Source organism: Heptranchias perlo, chromosome 5 (genome assembly GCF_035084215.1).
Source record: "Heptranchias perlo isolate sHepPer1 chromosome 5, sHepPer1.hap1, whole genome shotgun sequence".
Lineage (NCBI taxonomy): Eukaryota > Metazoa > Chordata > Chondrichthyes > Hexanchiformes > Hexanchidae > Heptranchias > Heptranchias perlo.
In genome coordinates, this window is record NC_090329.1 from 71,029,916 (window position 1) to 71,051,925 (window position 22,010).

Below are 22,010 nucleotides of genomic sequence, written 5' to 3' on the forward strand. Positions count from 1 at the left end.
ATGCCATTGTTAGGGACACAGTAGGAACAACACAATGGTCATTTCTATTTAAGAGGTGTCAACATTTTATAGATGAGCTGAAATGCTGATTTCAGCTTGGTAATATTGTTAGAGACTGCAGGCAGAGTAGGTCAGAGAATGATGGATAATAAAGGCAGCAGATGATGGCCATGGCGTATTGAGAACCACCAGCAAATCTAAATTGTCATGCGATGCATTTTTAAGTCATGGCATCATAGTATGGGTGTTATTCAATAAGTGTACATTACAGTTTTATAATGTTTCTATTTTATTAATATTCAAGTTAATGGAACCCAGGGCAGCTATAAATTAGAACAATTTGGTCATTAACACAAGAAGATGGCACAGTATTGACTCATTTTTATCTTACCATCTGTGATACATTGTAATATTACATGCAGAAAATAATTCTCCCATTCAGTTTTATGAACAGTTCAGCCAGGAATTAAATTGTTAAAATGTCTTCCAATTTTGCACAAAGGCCCATAGTTCATGACATCCATGAAGAGAATAGTAATACCAATAACCATTACTTGCAGAATTCCAGAGAATGAATGCAATTGGAACAGAAAAAAAATCCAGAGAGTCTACCATACTAATGTAATTACAATCTTCCAGATAAAAGATAAATTAACATTACTGTTCATGAAACATATTTACAGAAAAAATTAAAATGTTTTACATTAATGATGTAATTAAATTTCATATTAAATAAACATAGTATTTCAGACAAAATCTTGCGTATAGGAACACTATAATTAAAGTTCTTCAATCTTTCCAACTTTAGATTGCAGCTAACCTTACTGATTGGTGTGCCACTAACTGCATACTGACAGGTTTAATAAACCATTGACTCACTGTCATGCATGCACATTTAGCAGTCTAGGAAAAAAATTACTATCTTTACTGTATTTAGTCAAAAAATATGGATTTTATACAATTCAGGAACTCATTAAAATAGCATTTTTCAATTATGATAGGCACAAATTAATTCTTGATTAAATCGAAAGCTGGATCAGGTTAAAGATCAACTGTAGTCTTGAAATAGAGTCACCTTCTGGAACTATATGCACTGGGATTCAACTGCACGTGTTTAGCTTCCACCACTGCAATCTTCTGGAAGAGACTTTAGCTTTTCAATCAATTGTTCAACCTTTGGGAGGGAAAAAAAAATCCATATTGTGGTAAGCCTGGTACAATGTGTGCAAAAAATGTTAGTGTTCACTAATAATTTGGACATGTAAGCTGTAATTGATACTGAGTGAAGCAGTGTGTTTTTTGTTAAACCTTTTAGGAGATCGGCTTAAATCTAGCTGATACTAATGGAATGAAAGTCTCCTCTGTCTGTTGGCTCTAAGGGTTCTACATGAAATGAGTTTGGGCAGTCTTAATCTAGTTCCTAGTAAGCATGCAGCACAAAAGTACCCATGATTCTGTATAAATTGACAACTTTATTTAGAAAAACAGTGGCCGGTGTAGTAAATGGAAATGTCACATTGGTGCAGCAAGGATTACTGAGATACAAAGTTGGACAGAGTGGAAAGCAATTTATTTCACATATAAACATACCGACATAGCATTTATATGTAATGCATTTGCTCTTTAGTTTGGTTCAATGTATAGTTATCAGTAATGAGAATGCAGGCACAAGAGGACACTATAACATTGGGTCCTTAAGGAGCCAGTACAACCATCTAACATTTATATATAAAAATATAAAAATGAATCAAATACAAGGAATTAAGATTAACAGCCTTTTTATCTGTCTACTGTTGATTTTTTTGAACATTTTTGTTTAAACAGAATTCTTGCAAAAGTTTGAGTGTGACAGGGTGAGGGAGATGAATACTTGCAATTGCAAATGAGATGATAACTGCAATGATGCAAGATATTGGCTACAAATCTGCTGCTTGAATCAGCTCATTCACATAATTAGACACAGTGGTGGTAACTTTCAATTTCAATAGGGGCGTCAAACTGGCCGATCATGACAATTCTTTAATAAAAAAGGGTTTTGAATACTTATCCACCAAATAAAACCACAGTATTAGCTGGCAAAGTTGAGAATTCTACCCAGGAAGGCACCGTTAATATTCTGATACCAGCCAAGGAATGAATAAACAACATGGATTTATATAGCACTTTTAGCGTAGTAAAATGACCCAAGGTGCTCCACAGTGGCGTTATCAAATAAAATTTGACACCGAGCCACATAAGGACCTATTAGGACAGGTGACCAAAAGCTTGGCCAAAGAGGTAGGTTTTAAGGAGCACCTTAAAGGAGGAGAGAGGTTTGGGGAGGGAATTCCAGAGTTTAGGACCTAGGCAGCTGAAGGTATGGCTGCCAATGGTGCAGAGAGGTTTAGGGAGGGAATTCCAGAGTTTAGGACCTAGGCAGCTGAAGCCATGGCTGCCAACGGTGGACTATTAAAATCAGGGATGCACTAGAGGCCGGAATTGGAGAAGCGCAGAGATCTTGGAAGGTTGTACAACTGTAGGAGGTCACAGAGATAGGGATGAGTGAGGCCTTGGACAGATTTGAAAACAAGGATGAGGATTTTAAAGTCAAGGTGATGCCGGACCAGGAGCCAATGTAAGTCAGCGAAGACAGGGATGATGGGTGAACCGGACTTGGTGTGAGTTAGGATATGAGCCGCAGAGTTCTGGACGAACTCAAGTTTATGGAGAGTGGAAGATGGGAGGCTGGCCGAGAGAGCATTGGGAGAGTCAAGTCTAGAGGTGACAAAGGCATGGATGAGGGTTTCAGCAGCAGATGAGCTGAAGCAGGGACAGAGACGGGCGATGTTACGGAAGTGGAAATAGGCGGTCTTGGTGATGGAGCAGATGTGAAGTCGGAAGCTTATCTTAGGGTCAAATAGGACGCCAAGGTTGCAAACTGTCTGGTTCAGCATCAGACAGCAGCCGGGGAGAGAGGTGGAGTCAGCGGCCAGGGAACGCAGTTTGTGGCAGGGACCAAAGATAATGGGTTTGGTCTTTCCAACATTTGGCTGGAGGAAATTTCTGCTCATCCAGGGCTGGATGTCAGACAAGCAGTGTGACAAATCAGAGACAATGGAGGGATCAAGAGAGGTGTTGGTGAGGTAGAGCTGGGTGTCGTCAGCGTACACGTGGAACCTGGCGTCATATTTGCAGACAACATTGCCGAGGGGCAGCATGCAGATGAGAAATAAGAGGCTAAGGATAGCTCCTTGGGGGACTCCAGAGGTAATCGTGCAGGAGTGGGAAGAGAAGCCATTGCAGGTTATTTTCTGACTATGACTGGATAGGTAAGAATGGAACCAGGCGAGGGCAGCCCCATGCAGCTGGATGACAGAGGAGAGACGATGGAGGAGGATGGTGTGGTCAACCATGTCAAAGCATGCAGACAGGTCGAGAAGGATGAGGAGGGATAGTTTATCACAGTCACAGTCACAGAGGATGTCATTTGTGACTTTGATAAGGGCAAAGGCTGTTTCAGTACTTTGGCAGGGGTGGAAACCTGATTGGAGGGATTCAAACATGGAGTTGCTGGAAAGATGGGCACAGATTTGGGAGGCGACAACAAGCTCAAGGAAAGGGAGGTCAGGGATGGGGCAGTAGTTTTCAAGGACAGAGAAGTCAAGAGTGGATTTTTGAGGAGGGGGGTGATAACGGCAGATTTGAAGGGGAGGGAACAGTAGCTGAGGAGAGGGAACCATTAACAATATCAGCTAATAAAAGGTTGTTCTCCACACCCCCTCCCTCCTGAAAGTGTTGGTTCACGCTAGCGCTAGTTCAACAGGTGCTGACCACCCTCCAGTACATCACCAAAATGCATACTCTTCATGTGCGAGCCTAGACATTGAGTGTTGGCAGGCTATTCACTCAAGAGTGACATTACAGCCAAACTCAATCCTGTCATTACCTGATATCCCCATGACAGAAGCAGGACTCCTATCATACAAAATTACTGTATTTATTTTGCTTAATAGATCATAAAAGATTGTCTGGTCATTCACCTCATTTGCTGCTGGTGGAAGCTTGTTGTGCACAAATTGGCTGCTGTGATTGCCTACATAACAGTGACTGCACTTCACTAGTGATTCGTTGTTTTTGGACATCCTGAGGACATAAAGGATGTGGTCTATCCAAACTTCAACAAGGTTTCTGATATGTGCTGCATAGGAGGTTGTTCCACAAGGTAAAAATCAAAAAATAGGTGGCCAGTAATTAAAGTGGATTGACAGAGGGTGGCTGTGAATGGAGCTGCAGAGTGACAGGAAGTGACTAGGGGCTCGTCAAAGGATCAGTGTTGGGACCTTTGGTATTATTGTATTGGAAGTGGGTTTAGAAACAAAACTGTCAAAATGTGCCAACAGCAGCAAATTGGGTCATGCTGCGAACAGTCACGAGCCAGCTGATCAGGTATTTAGCTAGATTGGGAAGATGAGCTGAGTAAACGCCAATAATATTTAATGTTGATAATTGCAAATTGATGAGACTATGGAAGGAAAATACACATTGGAAATTAAATCTTAATCGTGTTAGTCCACAGGAGAAATCACAGGATCAGGATTGAGGGATGGATTGTTGAAACAGTCTGTACAACATTCAGCAATGCTAAATAAGATAAATGGGATCTTGGTGTTTCTAGCCTATGGACTAGAGCATAATTCACAGGATGTTACATCGAGCCTAGGCAGAGCATTATTCATCCCCATCTGGAATACTGTGCGCAATTCTGGTTGCCATATTACAAGAAGGACTTCATAGTGCTGGAAAAGGTGCAGAAAAGGACTACCTGACTAAAGTGTGGCATCAGATACCTGAGCTACAAGGAGAGACTGCAGTTGAGTGAGAGGAGATCCTATTGAGGCATTCAAAATCCTTAAGGGTATCAACAAGCTGAACATAGGAACAGCAGTAGCCCATTCAGCCCCTTGAGTCTGTTCCACCATTCAATTAGATCATGGTTGATCTGTACCTCAACTCCATTTACCCACCGTAGCTCTATATCCCTTGATACCTATACCTAACAAAAATCTATCGATCTCAGTTTTGAAAATTTCAACCGATCCAGCATCCACAGCCATTTGGGGAGAGCACTCCAGATTTCCATTACCCCTTGTGAGAAAAAATGCATCCCGATTTCACTCATAAATGGCCTCACTCTAATTTTAAGATTGTCCCACCCTTGTGGATTCTCCCATCAGAGGAAACAGTTTCTCTTCATCTACCCTATCAAATCCCTTTATTATTTTAAAGACCTCAATTCGATCATCCCTCAACTTTCTAAACTCAAGAGAATACAAGCCAAATTTATACAACCTGCCCTCATAATTTAACCCCTTAATCCTGGAACCTAAGAAATTGTTTACCATGGTCCAAGAATAGCAATGATGGCATTGGATAAAACTCAGAAGAGAGGTGGTGAATGGACAGATCAGAATAACTACTTCACACAAAAGGAGATGAATGTTTGAAATGGACAGTCCACTGAGGCCATTAGCATCAGTAATTTTAAGAGGGAGTTGGATATGCATTTGCTGAAAAAAAATCTGTTTTCTATTTTTCAACACAGGGGTTGACTGGATGGATCAAAGTGGTCTTTTCCAGTCCTATACATTCCTATGATTAGGGGCTATATCAATGTAGCTTCTTTTTATTACATCCATTTCATATAAAACTTTAGATAAACCAAATATTGTGAATTTAAAAAGTTGATTTCAGTAAGCTGTAGTCTTAAGAGTCTTAGCAAAGATAAAAGACAGTATACAAATACTGTCTACAAATATCTATGGGGACCGTCTGGGCTGGCCAGTTTCCTCAAAGCAAGTTATTGTTAGTACAGACAAGTTAATTGTGTCAGAAATTCCTTCATCTCTGCATTTCTAAATGGATTCAAAGCTGGCAGATGGTTGTTTTCAGAGCCAAGTTATATGATGCACAAATCGGATGTCGCAAGCAAACAAACCCATGAGAATGGCTAGAGGTTTGTTGTTCACATTGTATCAACCTGAATGGGAAAAGTGAGTAACAATATTGCCCGCCTTGTGAAAACAAATCCTTTAGTTCTTCTTAGCAGCAGGCTCCACTTCAAAGAAAGATGTGATTATATCTGGACAGTGGTCCCAGGATTATCAGAATCCTGTTAACTTGCCTGTATCCACAATGCAGCAGTAGGCAGGGTTTGAGTGCTTAAGCATTCATGTTACATTCAAAGATTCAGTTAAAAGATTCTGAAGAGGTCATCCAAATATTGGACTGATTATTTTCAGGGCAAAGTTTAAAGTATTGTGTTAATCAAACATTCTTCTGAGCATTTTTATTCTTTGTATATGAAATCAACGATTAGTCTGGTCTAAACGCTATGGTCTAACAGTGTGGTGTTTTTCATCTTTCAGGGTAGAAAAAAAGAGCAGCCCATGCAATGTCCAATGCGAAAGATCACAATAAAAAGGCAATTTAAACCTGTGGCATACTACTTCCTTCACGTGACACAAAGTTACAAATTTAAGATCATAGGCATGCAGGTCAGCTTGTGAAAACTGCCTTTTTGCTGTAAAGATCAAACAGTTGGAGAAAGCCTGAAGTGTAGCAGTCCTCACAAGTACACTTTTCAGCAGGGATCACTGGATAGTAATTGAAAACAAGAATCTGTCCGATTTATCCCCTTCCTGGCCCAGCAGTCCGGAAACCAATTCCAACACCATTATAGAACAGACCAAGGATTGAATCTGTATTGCTCAGTAACATGGGAGCAGCGATCATAGTATCAAGGTTTAGAATAGCTATGGAAAAGGACACAGACCACTCTAAAGGAAAAATACTCAATTGGAGGGTGGCCAATTTCAGTGGGATGAGAACAGATAAGGCCCGGGTAAATTGGAATCAAAGATTGGCACGCAAAACTGTAATTGAACAGTGGGCAGCCTTTAAAGAAAAGATGGTTCGGGTACAGTCTAGGTACATTCCCATGAGGGAAAAAACTAAAGCCAGAGCTCCATGGATGACAAAAGAGATAGCAAGTAAGATGAAGCGGGAAAAAGGGGCGTATGACAGATGTCAGGTTAATAACACAAGTGAGAACCAGGCTGAATATATAATGTTCAGAGAGGAAGTGAAAAAGGAAATAAGAGGGGCAAAGAGAGAGTATGAGAATAGACTGGCGGCCAACATAAAAGGGAATCCAAAATTCTTCTACAGGCATGTAAACAGTAAACGGTAGTCAGAGAAGGGATGGGGCCGAATAGGGACCATAAAGGAGATCTACTTATGGAGGCAGAGGCTGTGTCCAAGGTACCAAATGAATACTTTGCATCTATCTTTATGAAGGAAGAAGATGCTGGCAGAGTCTCAGTAAAGGAAGGTATAGTTGAGATACTGTATGGGCTAAAAATTGTTTAATAAGAGGTATTAGAAAGGCTAGCTGTACGTAAAGTAGGTAAGTCACCCGTTCCGGATGAGATGCATCCTTGGTTGCTGAGGGAAGTATTGGTGGAAATTGCGGAGGTACTGGCCATAATCTTCCAAACATCCTTAGATAGGGGGGTGGTGCCAGAGGACTGGAGAATTGCAAATGTTACACTCTTTTTCAAAAAAGGGTGTAAGGATAAATCCAGCAACTAACTTTTTAAAAAATTCGTTAATGGGATGTGGGCGTCGCTGGCAAGGCCAGCATTTATTGCCCATCCCTAATTGCCCTTGAGAAGGTGGTGATGGGCCACCTTCTTGAGCCGCTGCAGTCCGTGTGGTGAAGGTTCTCCCACAGTGCAGTTAGGTAGGGAGTTCCAGGATTTTGATCCAGTGACGATAAAGGAACAGCGATATATTTCCAAGTCAGGATGGTGTGTGACTTGGAGGAAAATGTGCAGGTGGTGTTGTTCCCATGTGCCTGCTGCCCTTGTCCTTCTAGGTGGTAGAGGTCATGGATTTGGGAGGTGCTGTCGAAGACGCCTTGGCGAGTTGCTGCAGTGCATCCTGTGGATGGTACACACTGCAGCCACAGTGCGCCGGTGGTGAAGGGAGTGAATGTTTAGGGAGGTGGGTGGGCTGCTTTGTCATGGATGGTGTCGAGCTTCTTGAGTGTTGTTGGAGCTGCACTCATCCAAGCAAGTGGCGAGTATTCCATCACACTCCTGACTTGTGCCTTATAGATGGTGGAAAGGCTTTGGGGAGTAAGGTGAGTCACTCGCCGCAGAATACCCAGCCTCTGACCTGCTCTTGTAGCCACAGTATTTATATGGCTGGTCCAGTTAAGTTTCTGGTCAATGATGACCCCCAGGATGTTGATGGTGGGGGATTTGGCAATGGTAATGCCGTTGAATGTCAAGGGGAGGTGGTTAGACTCTCTCCTGTTGGAGATGGTCATTGCCTGGCACTTGTCTGGCACGAATGCTACTTGCCACTTATCAGCCCAAACCTGGATGTTGTCCAGGTCTTGATGCATGCGGGCACGGACTGCTTCATTATCTGAGGGGGTGCGAATGGAACTGAACACTGTGCAATCATTAGCGAACATCCCCATTTCTGACCTTATGACGGAGGGAAGGTCATCGATGAAGCAGCTGAAGATGGTTGGGCCTAGGTCACTGCCCTGAGGAACTCCTGTAGCAATGTCCTGGGGCTGAGATGATTGGCCTCCAGCAACGACTACCATCTTCCTTTGTGCTGGGTATGACTCCAGCCACTGGAGAGTTTTCCCCCTGATTCCCATTGACTTCAACACCTTGGTGCCACACTCTGTCAAATCCTGCCTTGATGTCAAGGGCAGTCACTCTCACTTCACCTGTGGAATTCAACGCTTTTCTCCATGTTTGGACCAAGGCTGTAACGAGGTCTAGAGCAGAGTTGTCCTGGCGGAACACAAACCGAGCATCGGTGAGCAGGTTATTGGTGAGTAAGTGCCGCTTGATAGCACTGTCGAAGACACCTTCCATCACTTTGCTGATGATGGAGAGTAGACTGATGGGGTGGTAATTGGCCGGATTGGATATGTCCTTTTTGTGGACAGGACATACCTGGGCAATTTTTCATTGTCGGGTAGATGCCAGTGTTGTAGCTGTACTGGAACAGTTCGGCTAGAGGCACGGTTAGTTCAGGAGCACAAGTCTTCAGCACTACAGCCAGGATGTTGCCGGGGCCCATAGCCTTTGTTGTATCCAATGCACTGAGCCATTTCTTGATATCACGTGGAGTGAATCAAATTGGCTGAAGACTGGCTTCTGTGATGGTGTGGATATCGGGAGGAGGCCGAGATGGATCATCTACTCGGCACTTCTGGCCGAAGATGGTTGCAAACCCTTCAGCCTTGTCTTTTGCACTCACATGCTGGACTCTGCCACCATTGAGGATGGGGATGTTTACAGACCCTCCTCCTCCCGTTAGTTGTTTAATTGTCCACCACCATTCACGACTGGAAGTGGCAGGACTGCAGAATTTTGATCTGATCTGTTGGTTGTGGAATCACTTAGCTCCGTCTACAGCCTGTTGCTTCCGCTGTTAGCATGCATGTTGTCCTGTTGTAGCTTCAACAGGTTGGCACCTCATTTTTAGGTACACCTGTGCTGCTCCTGGCATGCTCTTCTACACTCCTCATTGAACCAGGGTTGATCCCTGGCTTGTTGGCAATGATAGAGTGAGGAATATGCCGGAATACAAATCTGCTGGTGCTGATGGCCCACAGCGCCTCACGGATACCCAGTTTTGAGCTGCTGGATATGTTCTGAATCTATCCAATTTAGCACGGTGGAAGTGCCACACAAAACGTTGGATGGTGTCCTCAGCGTGAAGACGGGCCATATATAGGCCATGTATAGGGAACTATAAGCCAATCAGTCTAAACTCAGTGGTGGGAAAACTTTTAGAAACGATAATCCGGGACAGATCACTTGGGACTAGTGTAGATTGATTAGGGAAAGCCAACACGGACTGATAAAGACAAATTGTGTTTAACTAATAATGAGTTTTTTGATGAGGTAACAGAGAGGGTAGATGAGGGCAATGCAGTTGATGTGGCGCATATGGACTTTCAAAAGGCATTTGATAAAGTGCCGCATGATAGGCTTGTAATCAAGATTGTTGCCCATGGAATAAAGGAGGCAGTAGCAACATGGATACAGAATTGGCTAAGGGACAGGAAACAGTAGTGGTGAACGGTTGTTTTTCGGACTGGAGGGAGGCGTACAGTGGTGTTCCCCAGGGGTTGGTGCTGGGACCACTGCTTTTCTTGATGTATATTAATGACTTGGACTTGGGTGTACAGGACACAATTTCAAAATTTGCAGATGACAGAAAACTTGGAAGGGTAGTAAACAGTGAGGAGCATAGTGTTGGATTTCAAGAGGATATAGTCAGGCTGGTGGCATGGGTGGACACATGGCAGATGAGATTTAACGCAGAAAAATGTGAAATGATACATTTCGGTAGGAAAAATAAGGAGAGGCAATATAAACTAAAGGACACAATTCTAAAAGGGGTACAGGAACAGAGAGATCTGGGGGTATATGTATACAAATGGTTGAAGGTGGCAGGGCAGGTTGAGAAAGCGGTTAAAAAAGCAGACGGGATCCTGGGCTTTATAAATAGAGGCATAGAGTTATAAAGTAAGGAAGTCACAATGAATGTTTATAAAACATTGGTTCAGCTACAACTGGAGTATTGTGTCCAGTTCTAGGCACCGCACTGTAGGAAAGATGTGAAGGCCTTAGAGAGGGCGCAGAAGAGATTTACTAGAATGATTCCAGGGATGAGGCACTTTAGTTAAGTGGATAGACTGGAGAAGCTGGTGTTGTTCTCCTTGGAACAGAGAAGGTTGCGAGGAGATTTGATAGAGGTATTCAAAATCATGAAGGGTCTAGACAGAGTAGATAGAGAGAAACTGTTCCCATTGGCAGAAGAGACAAAAACCAGAGGACATAGATTTAAGGTGAATGGCAAAAGAACCAAATGTGACACGAGGAAAAACTATTTTTTAACACGAAGAGTGGTTAGGATCTGGAATATGCTGCCCGAGGGGATGGTGGAGGCAGATTCAATCATGGCCTTCAAAAGGGAACTGGCTAAGTACTTGAAAGGAAAAAAAATTGCAGGGCTACGGGGATAGGGCGGGGGAGTGGGACTAGCTGGATTGCTCTTGCATAGAGCCGGCACAGACTCGATGGGCCGAATGGCCTCCTTCCGTGCTGTGACATTTCTATGATTCTATGATGTTAGGCAGCACATATTACAACTCAGCCATAGAGGTGCTAATGCAAATTGGATTACATTTTCACCTATCACAACATTATTCAGCTATAGAAACAAAGTACTTACTGTAATGAACCAGTAGGAATTGGATCTGTAAACCATTCTCGATATAAATCCCATCTGACTGGCTGGAGCCAGCACATGCAAGTGCAAATGGGTTATTGTGCAGAATGGGGGCCAGTGAAAGCCCAGCCTGTAAACAAATCCAACAACTCAGTAACAGTACTCAACATAGTGTATGATCACAATAATCCCAAAAAATCACAGCAGTAAAGCTGCAAAAAAAAAGTTATATGAATCAAGAAAGTGTTAAGTTGCACATTTAAGTTTTTTTATTTCGTGGCATCAATGTAATTTGTAAGTACAGCAATAAATTTCTGTGAAAATAATTCAACCCAAGCAAGTTACTGGAAATGTATCAAAATATTTACAGTAAAATTGAGAATGAATAGATGTAATGTGCATTGAGTGTACTTTTAATTTTGTACTGTTATGAATAGCTCGTGTTCTTTCCATGAAGTTCAGACAGTGAGGCTAATTTTCTGAGTAGGTGCTGACAGTGGGAAACTTGCCCGTCACCAGCACATATTGGAACAATGCAGCACAATGCCTGCCACCAGCGTGTACTCAGAAAACGACCAACACTGTAACTGTGTGTGTAACTTACTCTGACAATGCAATGCTAGATTAAATTAAAATTCAAGCACTATACTTTGTTCAGCAATCCAAATTGAAACACCTACTGTAAAAGGTGAATTGCCAGTAGATTTCACAGAAAGTTATTGATTCACTTATAAACTTTATGACAGAATGTTAGATTGTAGTTTTTCATTTTTAATAGTATTCAATTGCCATACAACCAGTTAGTTTTCTGCAATACTGTACATACCTCACATCAGCCAGGTCACAGACACCATTTTGTTGTAGTACACTTTCTCCAATATTCACCATCTTTTGAACTATTCATTAAAACAGAATTTTATAAAATTAAAAAATAGCACAGAACCATATCTTAGCCATAAACCATGCACATCAGGACCAACATGTGGTGTAAAACTACAACTGTTTGCATTCTTTAGAAGACAGTCATCTCCCATTTTAACTGCCAGCTACCTGTTTAATCACATTCTGGTAATATGTAGGTGGTAGCACAATGAGACTTCTTACCATGTCTCACTCCTACTACTGGGACACCTGTGAAAGGAAGTGGCACACATGTAATGAACATTATCAGTGTTGGCAACATTAGGATAGGGTTAAACTGGCACAGCACCAACCACCTGTTCCCTCTGAATTGCTAACACAGAGTTGACTGCAATCATTGTAATATTCTGCCCAGTTATATTACCAACAAACCAATGGAAGGCTAATGTTCCATCCAAAGGAATACACAAGACTGCTTTGTATTTCAGACAGGACTTGATTCAATAAACCCCCTTGATATTACCCCCATCAAGATAATGTAATATCATCCACAAACAACTGGGTATGTTACCTATAATTTCAAATACTGAAAGTGGACATTGAAGACAACTAGAATAGCACCTGTAGTTTGTCCACAATTCTAACTAGAGTACAGTTGTCTTTTAGCACGTGTAAATAAAACTTATCTTCTCTGCTACTAGTATAGTACTGTCATTTTTGCCATGTTTTGAAGCACAGTACTCAACACTATCTACTCCACATACTGGAGTGTTCTCAGGTAGGCTTCAGCTCTCCAGAAGCTGTTCAGACAAGGCTGCTAGCAAAAGTTTGTGCTGCAATTTAAACTTTTAATGCAGCTTTCAAATTTTAACTTTTAAAAAAATTGGATTTACACAGGTGTGATCAGGAGGTGATCATGCCTTCGAGTGAGTCATTTATAATTTGGACCTAATGTATCTTTTGCATCTAAACTTTGTCTTTGGTCTGTCAGAACTGGTCTTCTTTGAACATTGTTTATGAAATACATTTGCAAAGTTTTACAAGCACTGTTCAATTGAAAGAAGATGCAATAAGGTGCTGTAATATGTTCTGAAACATCACAACTCCTCCAATATTTAAAAAAATGAAGCCAATACATTCTCACCAATTGATATGTGCTCCTTCTTCAGAGATTTGCAATTGACAATGTGTTTTCTTGGCACAACAAGATAATGATGGGGCGCACCAGGTCGGATGTCCCTAAAACAAGCAAACTGCTCATCCTGAACAAAAAAAAATGCCGTATTTTAAATTTTAACATTTTTTTGTCAATTTTTTTAATAATGATATAGCAATTTAAAGACAAAAGGGTGGTCATGTATGAAACACTGAACAGGCCAGGAACTTGTTTTGTGGACAGAAATTTCATTCATGATTATTTTTAATTTCTCAACTATACAATCATTTAATACACCAGGTTGAAATATATACTATGCGACAACTAATATTTGTTAAATTAGCGATGGAACATTAAATCTGCTGATCTTATTGGATATTGTAATATAAGGCTGGTCACAAAATTAGACACAAACACAATTACTTTCAAAAAAAAATCATCCTCCAACCTAAAATCCACAATATCTTCTTTAGTCAGTGGACTAAGTCCATTTTGCAAACTCCTCCACAGACATCATCAATGCCGCTATTGGTCACCCCAACAGGCAGAACGTCCGAGTGACAATGAAATTCAATGGAGGCTAGCTAACATTTCATGTGAACTTTAACCCCAATGAGAACATCAGTAGCATTTTTATATATCAAAATAACCACTGACATTTTAGTTTATTACAAAAATAACGTCTTTTAAAAAAAAAAGTTTCCCCCTCCAATTCTCTTTTTTCCCTTATCTGCTGAAAGTGTTGGTACAAACTGAAATAAAGTTGCTTCAGTTCCAGCTACCCTCCCCCCTCAGATGAGACTAGTTAACTTTGCACAGATTGATGATGAAATTCAGAACCTTCCTCGCCCGTATGCTCTGAAACATCACAACCCCTCCAATATTTTAAAAAATGAAGCCAATACATTCTCACCAATTGATATGTGCTCCTTCTTCAGAGATTTGCAGTCAGAAATGGGGGAAATTATAATGGGGAACAAAGGAATGGCAGAACAATTAAACACATACTTTGGATCTGTCTTCACAAAGGAGGACAAATAACCTGCCAGAAATGTTAAGGAGCCAAGGGTCCAGTGAGAGAGAGGAACTGAAGGAAACCAGTATTAGTAAAAAAAAAAGTGCTAGGGAAATTAATGGGGCTAAAGGCTGACAAATCCCCAGGGCCTGATAATTTACATCCCAGAGTACTAAAGGAAGTGGCCCTGGAAATAGTGGATGCAGTGATGATCATCTTCCAAAATTCTATAGACTCTGGAACAGTTCCTACAGATTGGAGGGTGGCAAATGTAACCACACTATTTAAAAAAGGAGGGAGAGAAAAAACAGGGAATTACAGGCTAGTTAGCCCAACATCAGTAGTGAGGAAAATGCTAGAGTCTATTATAAAAGATGTGATAACAGAACACCTGGGGGCATTAACAGGATTGGACAAAGTCAGCATGGGTTTATGAAAGGAAATCATGCTTAACAAATCTACTGGAGCTTTTTTGAGGATGTAACTAGTAGAACAGATAGGGGAGAACCAGTGGATGTGGTGTATTTGGATTTTCAGAAGGCTTTTGATAAGGTCCCACACAAGAGGTTAGTGAGCAAAATTAAAGCACATGGGATTCGGGGGGAATATACCGGCATGGATTGAGAATTGGTTGACAGACAGGAAACAGAGAGTAGGAATAAACGGGTCTTTTTTCGGGTGGCAGGCAGTGACAAGTGGGGTACCGCAGGGATCAGTGCTTGGGCCCCAGCTATTCACAATATATATCAATAATTTGGATGAGGGAACTAAATGTAACATTTCCAAGTTTGCAGACGACACAAAGCTGGGGTGGAATGTGAGCTGTGAGGAGGATGCAAAGAGGCTCCAATGTGATTTAGACAAGTTGGGTGAGTGGGCTAGAACATGGCAGATGCAGTATAACGGGGATAAATGTGAGGTTATCCACTTTGGTTGTAAAAACAGAAAGGCAGATTATCTGAATGGTGATAGATTGGGAAAAGGAGGTGCAACGAGACCTGGGTGTCCTTGTACACCAGTTGCTGAAAGCGAGCATTCAGGTGCAGCAAGCAGTTAGGAAGGCGAATGGTATGTTGGCCTTCATTGCAAGAGGATTTGAGTCCAGGAGCAGGGATGTCTTACTGCAGTTATACAGGGCCTTGGTGAGACCACATCTGGAGTATTGTGTGCAGTTTTGGTCTCCTTATCTGAGGAAGGACATCCTTGCCATGGACGGAGTGCAACAAAGGTTTACCAGACTGATTCCTGCGATGGCAGGGCTGACGTATGAGGAGAGATTGGGTCAACTACGCCTATATTCAGTGGAGTTTAGAAGAATCAGAGGTGATATTATCAAAACATATACAATTCTAACAAGACTAGACGCAGGGAGGATGTTTCCGATGGCTGGGGAGTCCAGAACCAGGGGTCACAGTCTCAGGATACGGGGTATGCCATTTAGAACTGAGATGACGAGAAATTTCTTCACTCAGAGGGTGGTGAACCTGTGGAATTCTCTACTATAGAAGGCAGTGGAGGCCAAGTCATTAGATGTATTCAAGAAGGAGATAGATATGTTTCTTAATGCTAAAGGGATCAAGGGATATGGGGAAAAAGCGGGAACAGGGTACTGAGTTAGACAATCAGCCATGATCATTTTGAATGGCGGAGCAGGCCCGAAGGGCCGAATAGCCTACTCTTGCTCCTATTTTCTATGTTTCTATGTATCACACAAGAATCATAGAATGATTACAGCATGGAAGGAGGCTATTCGGCCCATCGAGTCTGTGCCGGCTCTATGCAAGAGCAATCCAGCTAGTCCCACACCCCCACCCTATCCCCGTAGCCCTGCAAATATTTTCCTTTCAAGTACTCATCCACTCCCCTTTTGAAAGCCACGATTGAATCTGCTTCCACCACCCTCCGAGCAGTGCATTCCAGATCATAACCACTCGATGCGTAAAGAAGTTTTTCCTCGTGTCACCTTTGGTTCTTTTGCCAATCACCTTAAATCTATGCCCTCTGGTTCTTGACCCTTCCGCCAATGGGAACAGTTTCTCTCTATCTATTCTATCTGGACCCTTCATGATTTTAAATACCTATCAAATCTCCTCACAAACTTCTCTGTTCCCAGGAGAACAACCCCAGCTTCTCTAGTCTATCCACGTAACTAAAGTGCCTCATCCCTGGAATCATTCTAGTAAATCTCTTCTGTACCCTCTCCAAGGCCTTCACATCTTTCCTAAAGTGCTGTGCCCAGATCTGGACACACTACTCCAGTTGTGGTCAAACCAATGTTTTATAAAGGTTCATCAAGACTTCCTTGCTTTTGTACTCTATGCATCCATAAAGCCCAGGATCCCGTTTCTTTTTAAACTGTTTTATCAACCTGCCGTGCCACTTTCAACAATTTGTGCACAAATATCCCCAGATCGCTCTGTTCCTGTACCCCTTTTAGAGTTGTGCCCTCTAGTTTATATTGCCTCTCCTCGTTCTTCCTACCGAAATGTATCACTTCGCATTTTTCTGCGTTAAATTTCATCTGCCACATGTCCGCCCATTCCACCAGCCTGTCTTTATCCTCCAAATCTATCATTATCCTCCTCACTGTTCACAAGGTGGGCAATTTATTCATGAGTCCATTTGGAAGCTCTAGAGAAAATATCTATTATTCGCTGAAACACTAACTCATCTATTTCTACCTCCACCGCCACTGTCAAGTCCATTATCCATGGTTATATCATAAGAAAATAAGAACTTGGAGCAGAAGTAGGCCTTACAACCCCTCAAGCCTGCTCCGCCAGTCAATAAGATCATGGCTAACCTTCAACTTCACTTTCCTGCGAGATCCCCATATCCCTTGGAGTCTAAAAATCTATTGATCTCGAATATACTCAACGACTTAGCATCCACAACTCTCTGAGGTAGAGAATTCCAAAGATTCACAACCCTCTGAGTGAAGAAATTCCTCCTCATTTCAGTCCTAAATGTTCCATCCCTTAATCCTGAGACTATGTCCCCTAGTTCTAGACTCTCCAGCCAGGGGAAACATTCTCTCAGCATCTACCCCGTCAAGCCTTCTTAGAATCTTATATGTTTCAATGAGATCACTTCTCATTCTTCTAAACTCCAGAAAGTATAGGCCATTCTACTCAATCTTTCCTCATCGGACAACCCTCTCATCCCAAGAATTAATCTAGTGAACCCTCACTGCACCACCTCTAAGGCAAATATATCCTTCCTTAGGTAAGGAGACCAAAACTGTACACAGTACTCCAGGTGTGGTCTCACCAAAGCCCTGTACAGTTGCAGCAAGATTTCTTTACTCTTGTACCCCAAACCCCTTGCAATAAAGGCCAACATACCATTTGCCTTCCTAATTGCTTGCTGTACCTGCATGTCAACCTTATGGGGTCATGGGGCGGTTCTCCTTAGAACAGAGAAGATTAAGGGGAGATTTGATAGAGGTGTTCAAAATCATGAACAGTTTTGAAAAAGTAAATGAAGAGAAACTGTTTCCAGTGGCAGAAGGGTCAGTAACCAGAGGACACAGATTCATGGTGATTGGCAGAAGAACCAGAGGCGACAAAAGGAAACATTTTTCTTTTACACAGTGAGTTATTACGATCTGGAATGTGCTGTCTGAAAAGGTGGTGGAAGCAAATTCAATAATAACTTTCAAAAGGGAATCGAATACTTGAAGGGAAAACAAATTACAAGGCTATAGGGAAAGCGCAGGGGAGTGGGACTAATTACATAGCTCTTTCAAAGTGCCGGCACAGGCACGATGCGCCGAATGGCCTCCTTCTGTATTGTACCAGTCTACGATACAGTTGAATGTTTCCATGAGGTGTCCTGAGGGAGCTGCTCGTTACTGGTTGGGCTTGCTTTCTTCTGCTGGCCTGGAGCGGTTATTTGGATTAGTCAAGTTGACCACAATGACAGCTTCCCTCTTCATACAATATTCCTGGTATTTCCATGGGGCTGAAGTCATAAGAACATAAGAACATAAGAAATTGGAGCAAGAGTAGGCCAATCGGCCCCTCGAGCCTGCTCCGCCATTCAATAAGATCATGGCTGATCTGATCCCAACCACAAATCTAAAGAACACAAGTAGGAGCAGGACCCGGCCACACAGCCCCTGGGCCCTCTCCGCCACCCACAGGGCATTGACCGATCCGAACTCAGCTTCATGTCCAATTTCCTGCCCGCTCCCCATAACCCCTAATTCCCTTTACTTCTAGAAAACTGTCTATTTCTGTTTTAAATTTATCTAATGATGTAGCTTCCACAGCTTCCTGGGGCAGCAAATTCCACAGACCTACCACCCTCTGAGTGAAGAAGTTTCTCCTCATCTCAGTTTTGAAAGAGCAGCCCCTTATTCTAAGATTATGCCCCGTAGTTCTAGTTTCACCCATCTTTGGGAACATCCTTACTGCATCCACCCGATCAAGCCCCTTCACAATCTTATATGTTTCAATAAGATCGCCTCTCATTCTTCTGAACTCCAATGAGTAGAGTCCCAATCTACTCAACCTCTCCTCATATGTCCGCCCCCTCATCCCCGGGATTAACCGAGTGAACCTTCTTTGTACTGCCTCGAGAGCAAGTATGTCTTTTCTTAAGTATGGAGACCAAAACTGTATGCAGTATTCCAGGTGCGGTCTCACCAATACCCTATATAACTGCAGCAATACCTCCCTGTTTTTATATTCTATCCCCCTAGCAATAAAAGCCAACATTCCGTTGGCTTTCTTGATCACCTGCTGCACCTGCATACCAACTTTTTGATTTTCTTGCACTAGGACCCCCAGATCCCTTTGTACTGCAGTACTTTCCAGTCTCTCGCCATTAAGAAAATAACTTGCTCTGATTTTTCCTGCCAAAGTGCATAACCTCACATTTTCCAATATTATATTGCATCTGCCAAATCTCCGCCCACTCACCCAGCTTGTCTATATCCCCCTGCAGGGTTTTTATGTCCTCCTCACTCTCTACTTTCCCTCCCATCTTTGTATCATCTGCAAATTTTGATATGTTGCACTCGGTCCCCTCCTCCAAATCGTTAATATAGATTGTAAAGAGTTGGGGACCCAGCACCGACCCCTGTGGAACACCACTGGTTACTGGTTGCCAGTCCGAAAATGAACCATTTATCCCAACTCTCTGCTTCCTGTTCGATAACCAATCCTCCACCCATGCCAGAATGTTACCCCCAATCCCGTGATTTTTTTATCTTAAGTAATAATCTTTTATGTGGCACCTTGTCGAATGCCTTCTGGAAGTCTAAATACACTATGTCCACTGGTTCCCCTTTATCCACCCTGTACGTTATATCCTCAAAGAACTCAAGCAAATTTGTCAGACATGACTTCCCCTTCATAAAGCCATGCTGACTTTGTCCTATTAAATTATGCTTATCTAAATGTTCCGTTACTGTCTCCTTAATAATAGACTCCAAAATTTTACCCACCACAGATGTTAAGCTAACTGGCCTATAATTTCCAGCCTTCTGCCTACTACCCTTTTTAAATAACGGTGTTACATTAGCAGTTTTCCAATCTGCCGGGACCTCTCCTGAGTCCAGGGAATTTTGGAAAACTATCACCAAAGCATCCACAATCCCTACTGCCACTTCCCTCAAGACCCTAGGATGGAAGCCATCAGGTCCAGGGGATTTATCCACTTTGAGTCCCATTATTTTACTGAGTACCATCTCCTGAGTGATTTTAATCGTATTTAGCTCCTCCCCCCGTAGAGCCCCCTGTTTGTCCAGTGTTGGGATATTCTTAGTGTCCTCGACCGTAAAGACTGAAACAAGTCCAGCATTTTCACCTGTGTTATATGCCATTTTAGCTATAAAAAAAAACCATCAAGCAGTAACCAAGGAAGTAAAGCGCGCACAATAATCAAAAATACTCGCATACTTTCCTTTTCATCTGAACATTTTATCAACAAATGCACAAACAAAGGTTTAAGTGCAGTCACCCCAGCTCAAGAGAAATAAATTCTATAATCACAAAACTTTAAATTAAAATGGCAGAAGTCACCCTGACGATGATAAATTGAAGATGAACAGCTCACTGTGAGTTCAGGTCCAGACCCATCTCCATCACCATCACCCGGTGAGTGAAGTGACCTCCTTCCCCGACTCGCTCCGTTTAACGGGACCCGGACCCGCGGCTCTCGTCCGACTCACAGGGCCCGGGGCCACAGGACCGTCCCCAGCCCCGGAGGACAGCTCCCACCCCCCGGGGCCGGTGCCCGGTGACCCCCCGGGGCCGGTGCCCGGTGACCCCGCCTCACCCAGTGCAGCAGGTCCACCGACTCCTCCTTATTCCCGATCTTACAGAAGATGCATTTCTTAACCAGCCCGCCGCCCGCCGGGACCAGGGCCAGGGCCGCTGTCGCAGCATCGGACCCTCCGCCTGCCGGGGACGGTGCCGGTTCCTCGGACTCTCTGCCCGACGCAGTGGGTGTCGCGGTCTCGGATACTCGGCCCGCCGGCCCCGGGGTCGCTGCTGGAGCCGGAGATCCCGACTCGGCAAAGGCCGCAGGTCCAGACAGCACCGCAGCCATGGCAACGGGATTAATCACACCCAGAGAACATCGATAATCACCAATCACACCCAGAGAACATCGATAATCACCAATCACACCCAGAGAACATCGATAATCACCAATCACACCCAGAGATCATCGATAATCACCAATCACACCCAGAGATCATCGATAATCACCAATCACATCGAGAACATCGATAATCACCAATCACACCGAGAACATCGATAATCACCAATCACACCCAGAGATCATCGATAATCACCAATCACCCAGAGAACATCGATAATCACCAATCACACCCAGAGATCATCGATAATCACCAATCACACCGAGAACATCGATAATCACCAATCACACCGAGAACATCGATAATCACCAATCACACCGAGAGATCATCGATAATCACCAATCACACCCAGAGATCATCGATAATCACCAATCACACCGAGAACATCGATAATCACCAATCACACCGAGAGATCATCGATAATCACCAATCACACCGAGAGATCTTCGATAATCACCAATCACACCGAGAGATCATCGATAATCACCAATCACCCAGAGAACATCGATAATCACCAATCACACCCAGAGATCATCGATAATCACCAATCACACCGAGAACATCGATAATCACCAATCACCCAGAGAACATCGATAATCACCAATCACCCAGAGAACATCGATAATCACCAATCACACCCAGAGAACATCGATAATCACCAATCACACCGAGAGATCATCGATAATCACCAATCACACCCAGAGATCATCGATAATCACCAATCACACCCAGAGATCATCGATAATCACCAATCACACCGAGAGATCATCGATAATCACCAATCACACCCAGAGTGCATCGATAATCACCAATCACACCGAGAGATCATCGATAATCACCAATCACCCAGAGAACTTCGATAATCACCAATCACACCCAGAGATCATCGATAATCACCAATCACACCCAGAGATCATCGATAATCACCAATCACACCCAGAGATCATCGATAATCACCAATCACACCCAGAGATCATCGATAATCACCAATCACACCCAGAGAACATCGATAATCACCAATCACCCAGAGGTCATCGATAATCACCAATCACACCCAG

The 22,010-nt window shown here is 42.9% G+C and overlaps 1 protein-coding gene across 1 annotated transcript; it reads right to left on the reverse strand.

Moving 5' to 3' along the window:
- Positions 1-271: 271 nt before the first annotated feature.
- On the reverse strand, positions 272-20,911 carry hint3 (histidine triad nucleotide binding protein 3). Its single transcript, XM_067984581.1, has 5 exons — positions 20,628-20,911; positions 13,316-13,433; positions 12,137-12,206; positions 11,314-11,440; positions 272-1,174 (listed from the first exon to the last, which is right to left on the reverse strand). The coding sequence occupies exons 1-5, from the start codon at positions 20,898-20,900 to the stop codon at positions 1,115-1,117; spliced, it is 648 nt and encodes a 215-aa protein (XP_067840682.1). The 5' UTR covers positions 20,901-20,911; the 3' UTR covers positions 272-1,114.
- Positions 20,912-22,010: the final 1,099 nt, after the last annotated feature.

Coding starts and splice junctions, on each gene's coding strand:
- hint3 (XM_067984581.1), bottom strand. CDS start 20,900: ATGGCTGCGGTGCTGTCTGGACCTGCGGCCTTTGCCGAGTCGGGATCT. Junction 13,434..20,627: donor CGGTGGACCTGCTGCACTGG/GTGAGGCGGGGT, acceptor TTTTTTGTTCAG/GATGAGCAGTTTGCTTGTTT. Junction 12,207..13,315: donor GAAGGAGCACATATCAATTG/GTGAGAATGTAT, acceptor TTTAATGAATAG/TTCAAAAGATGGTGAATATT.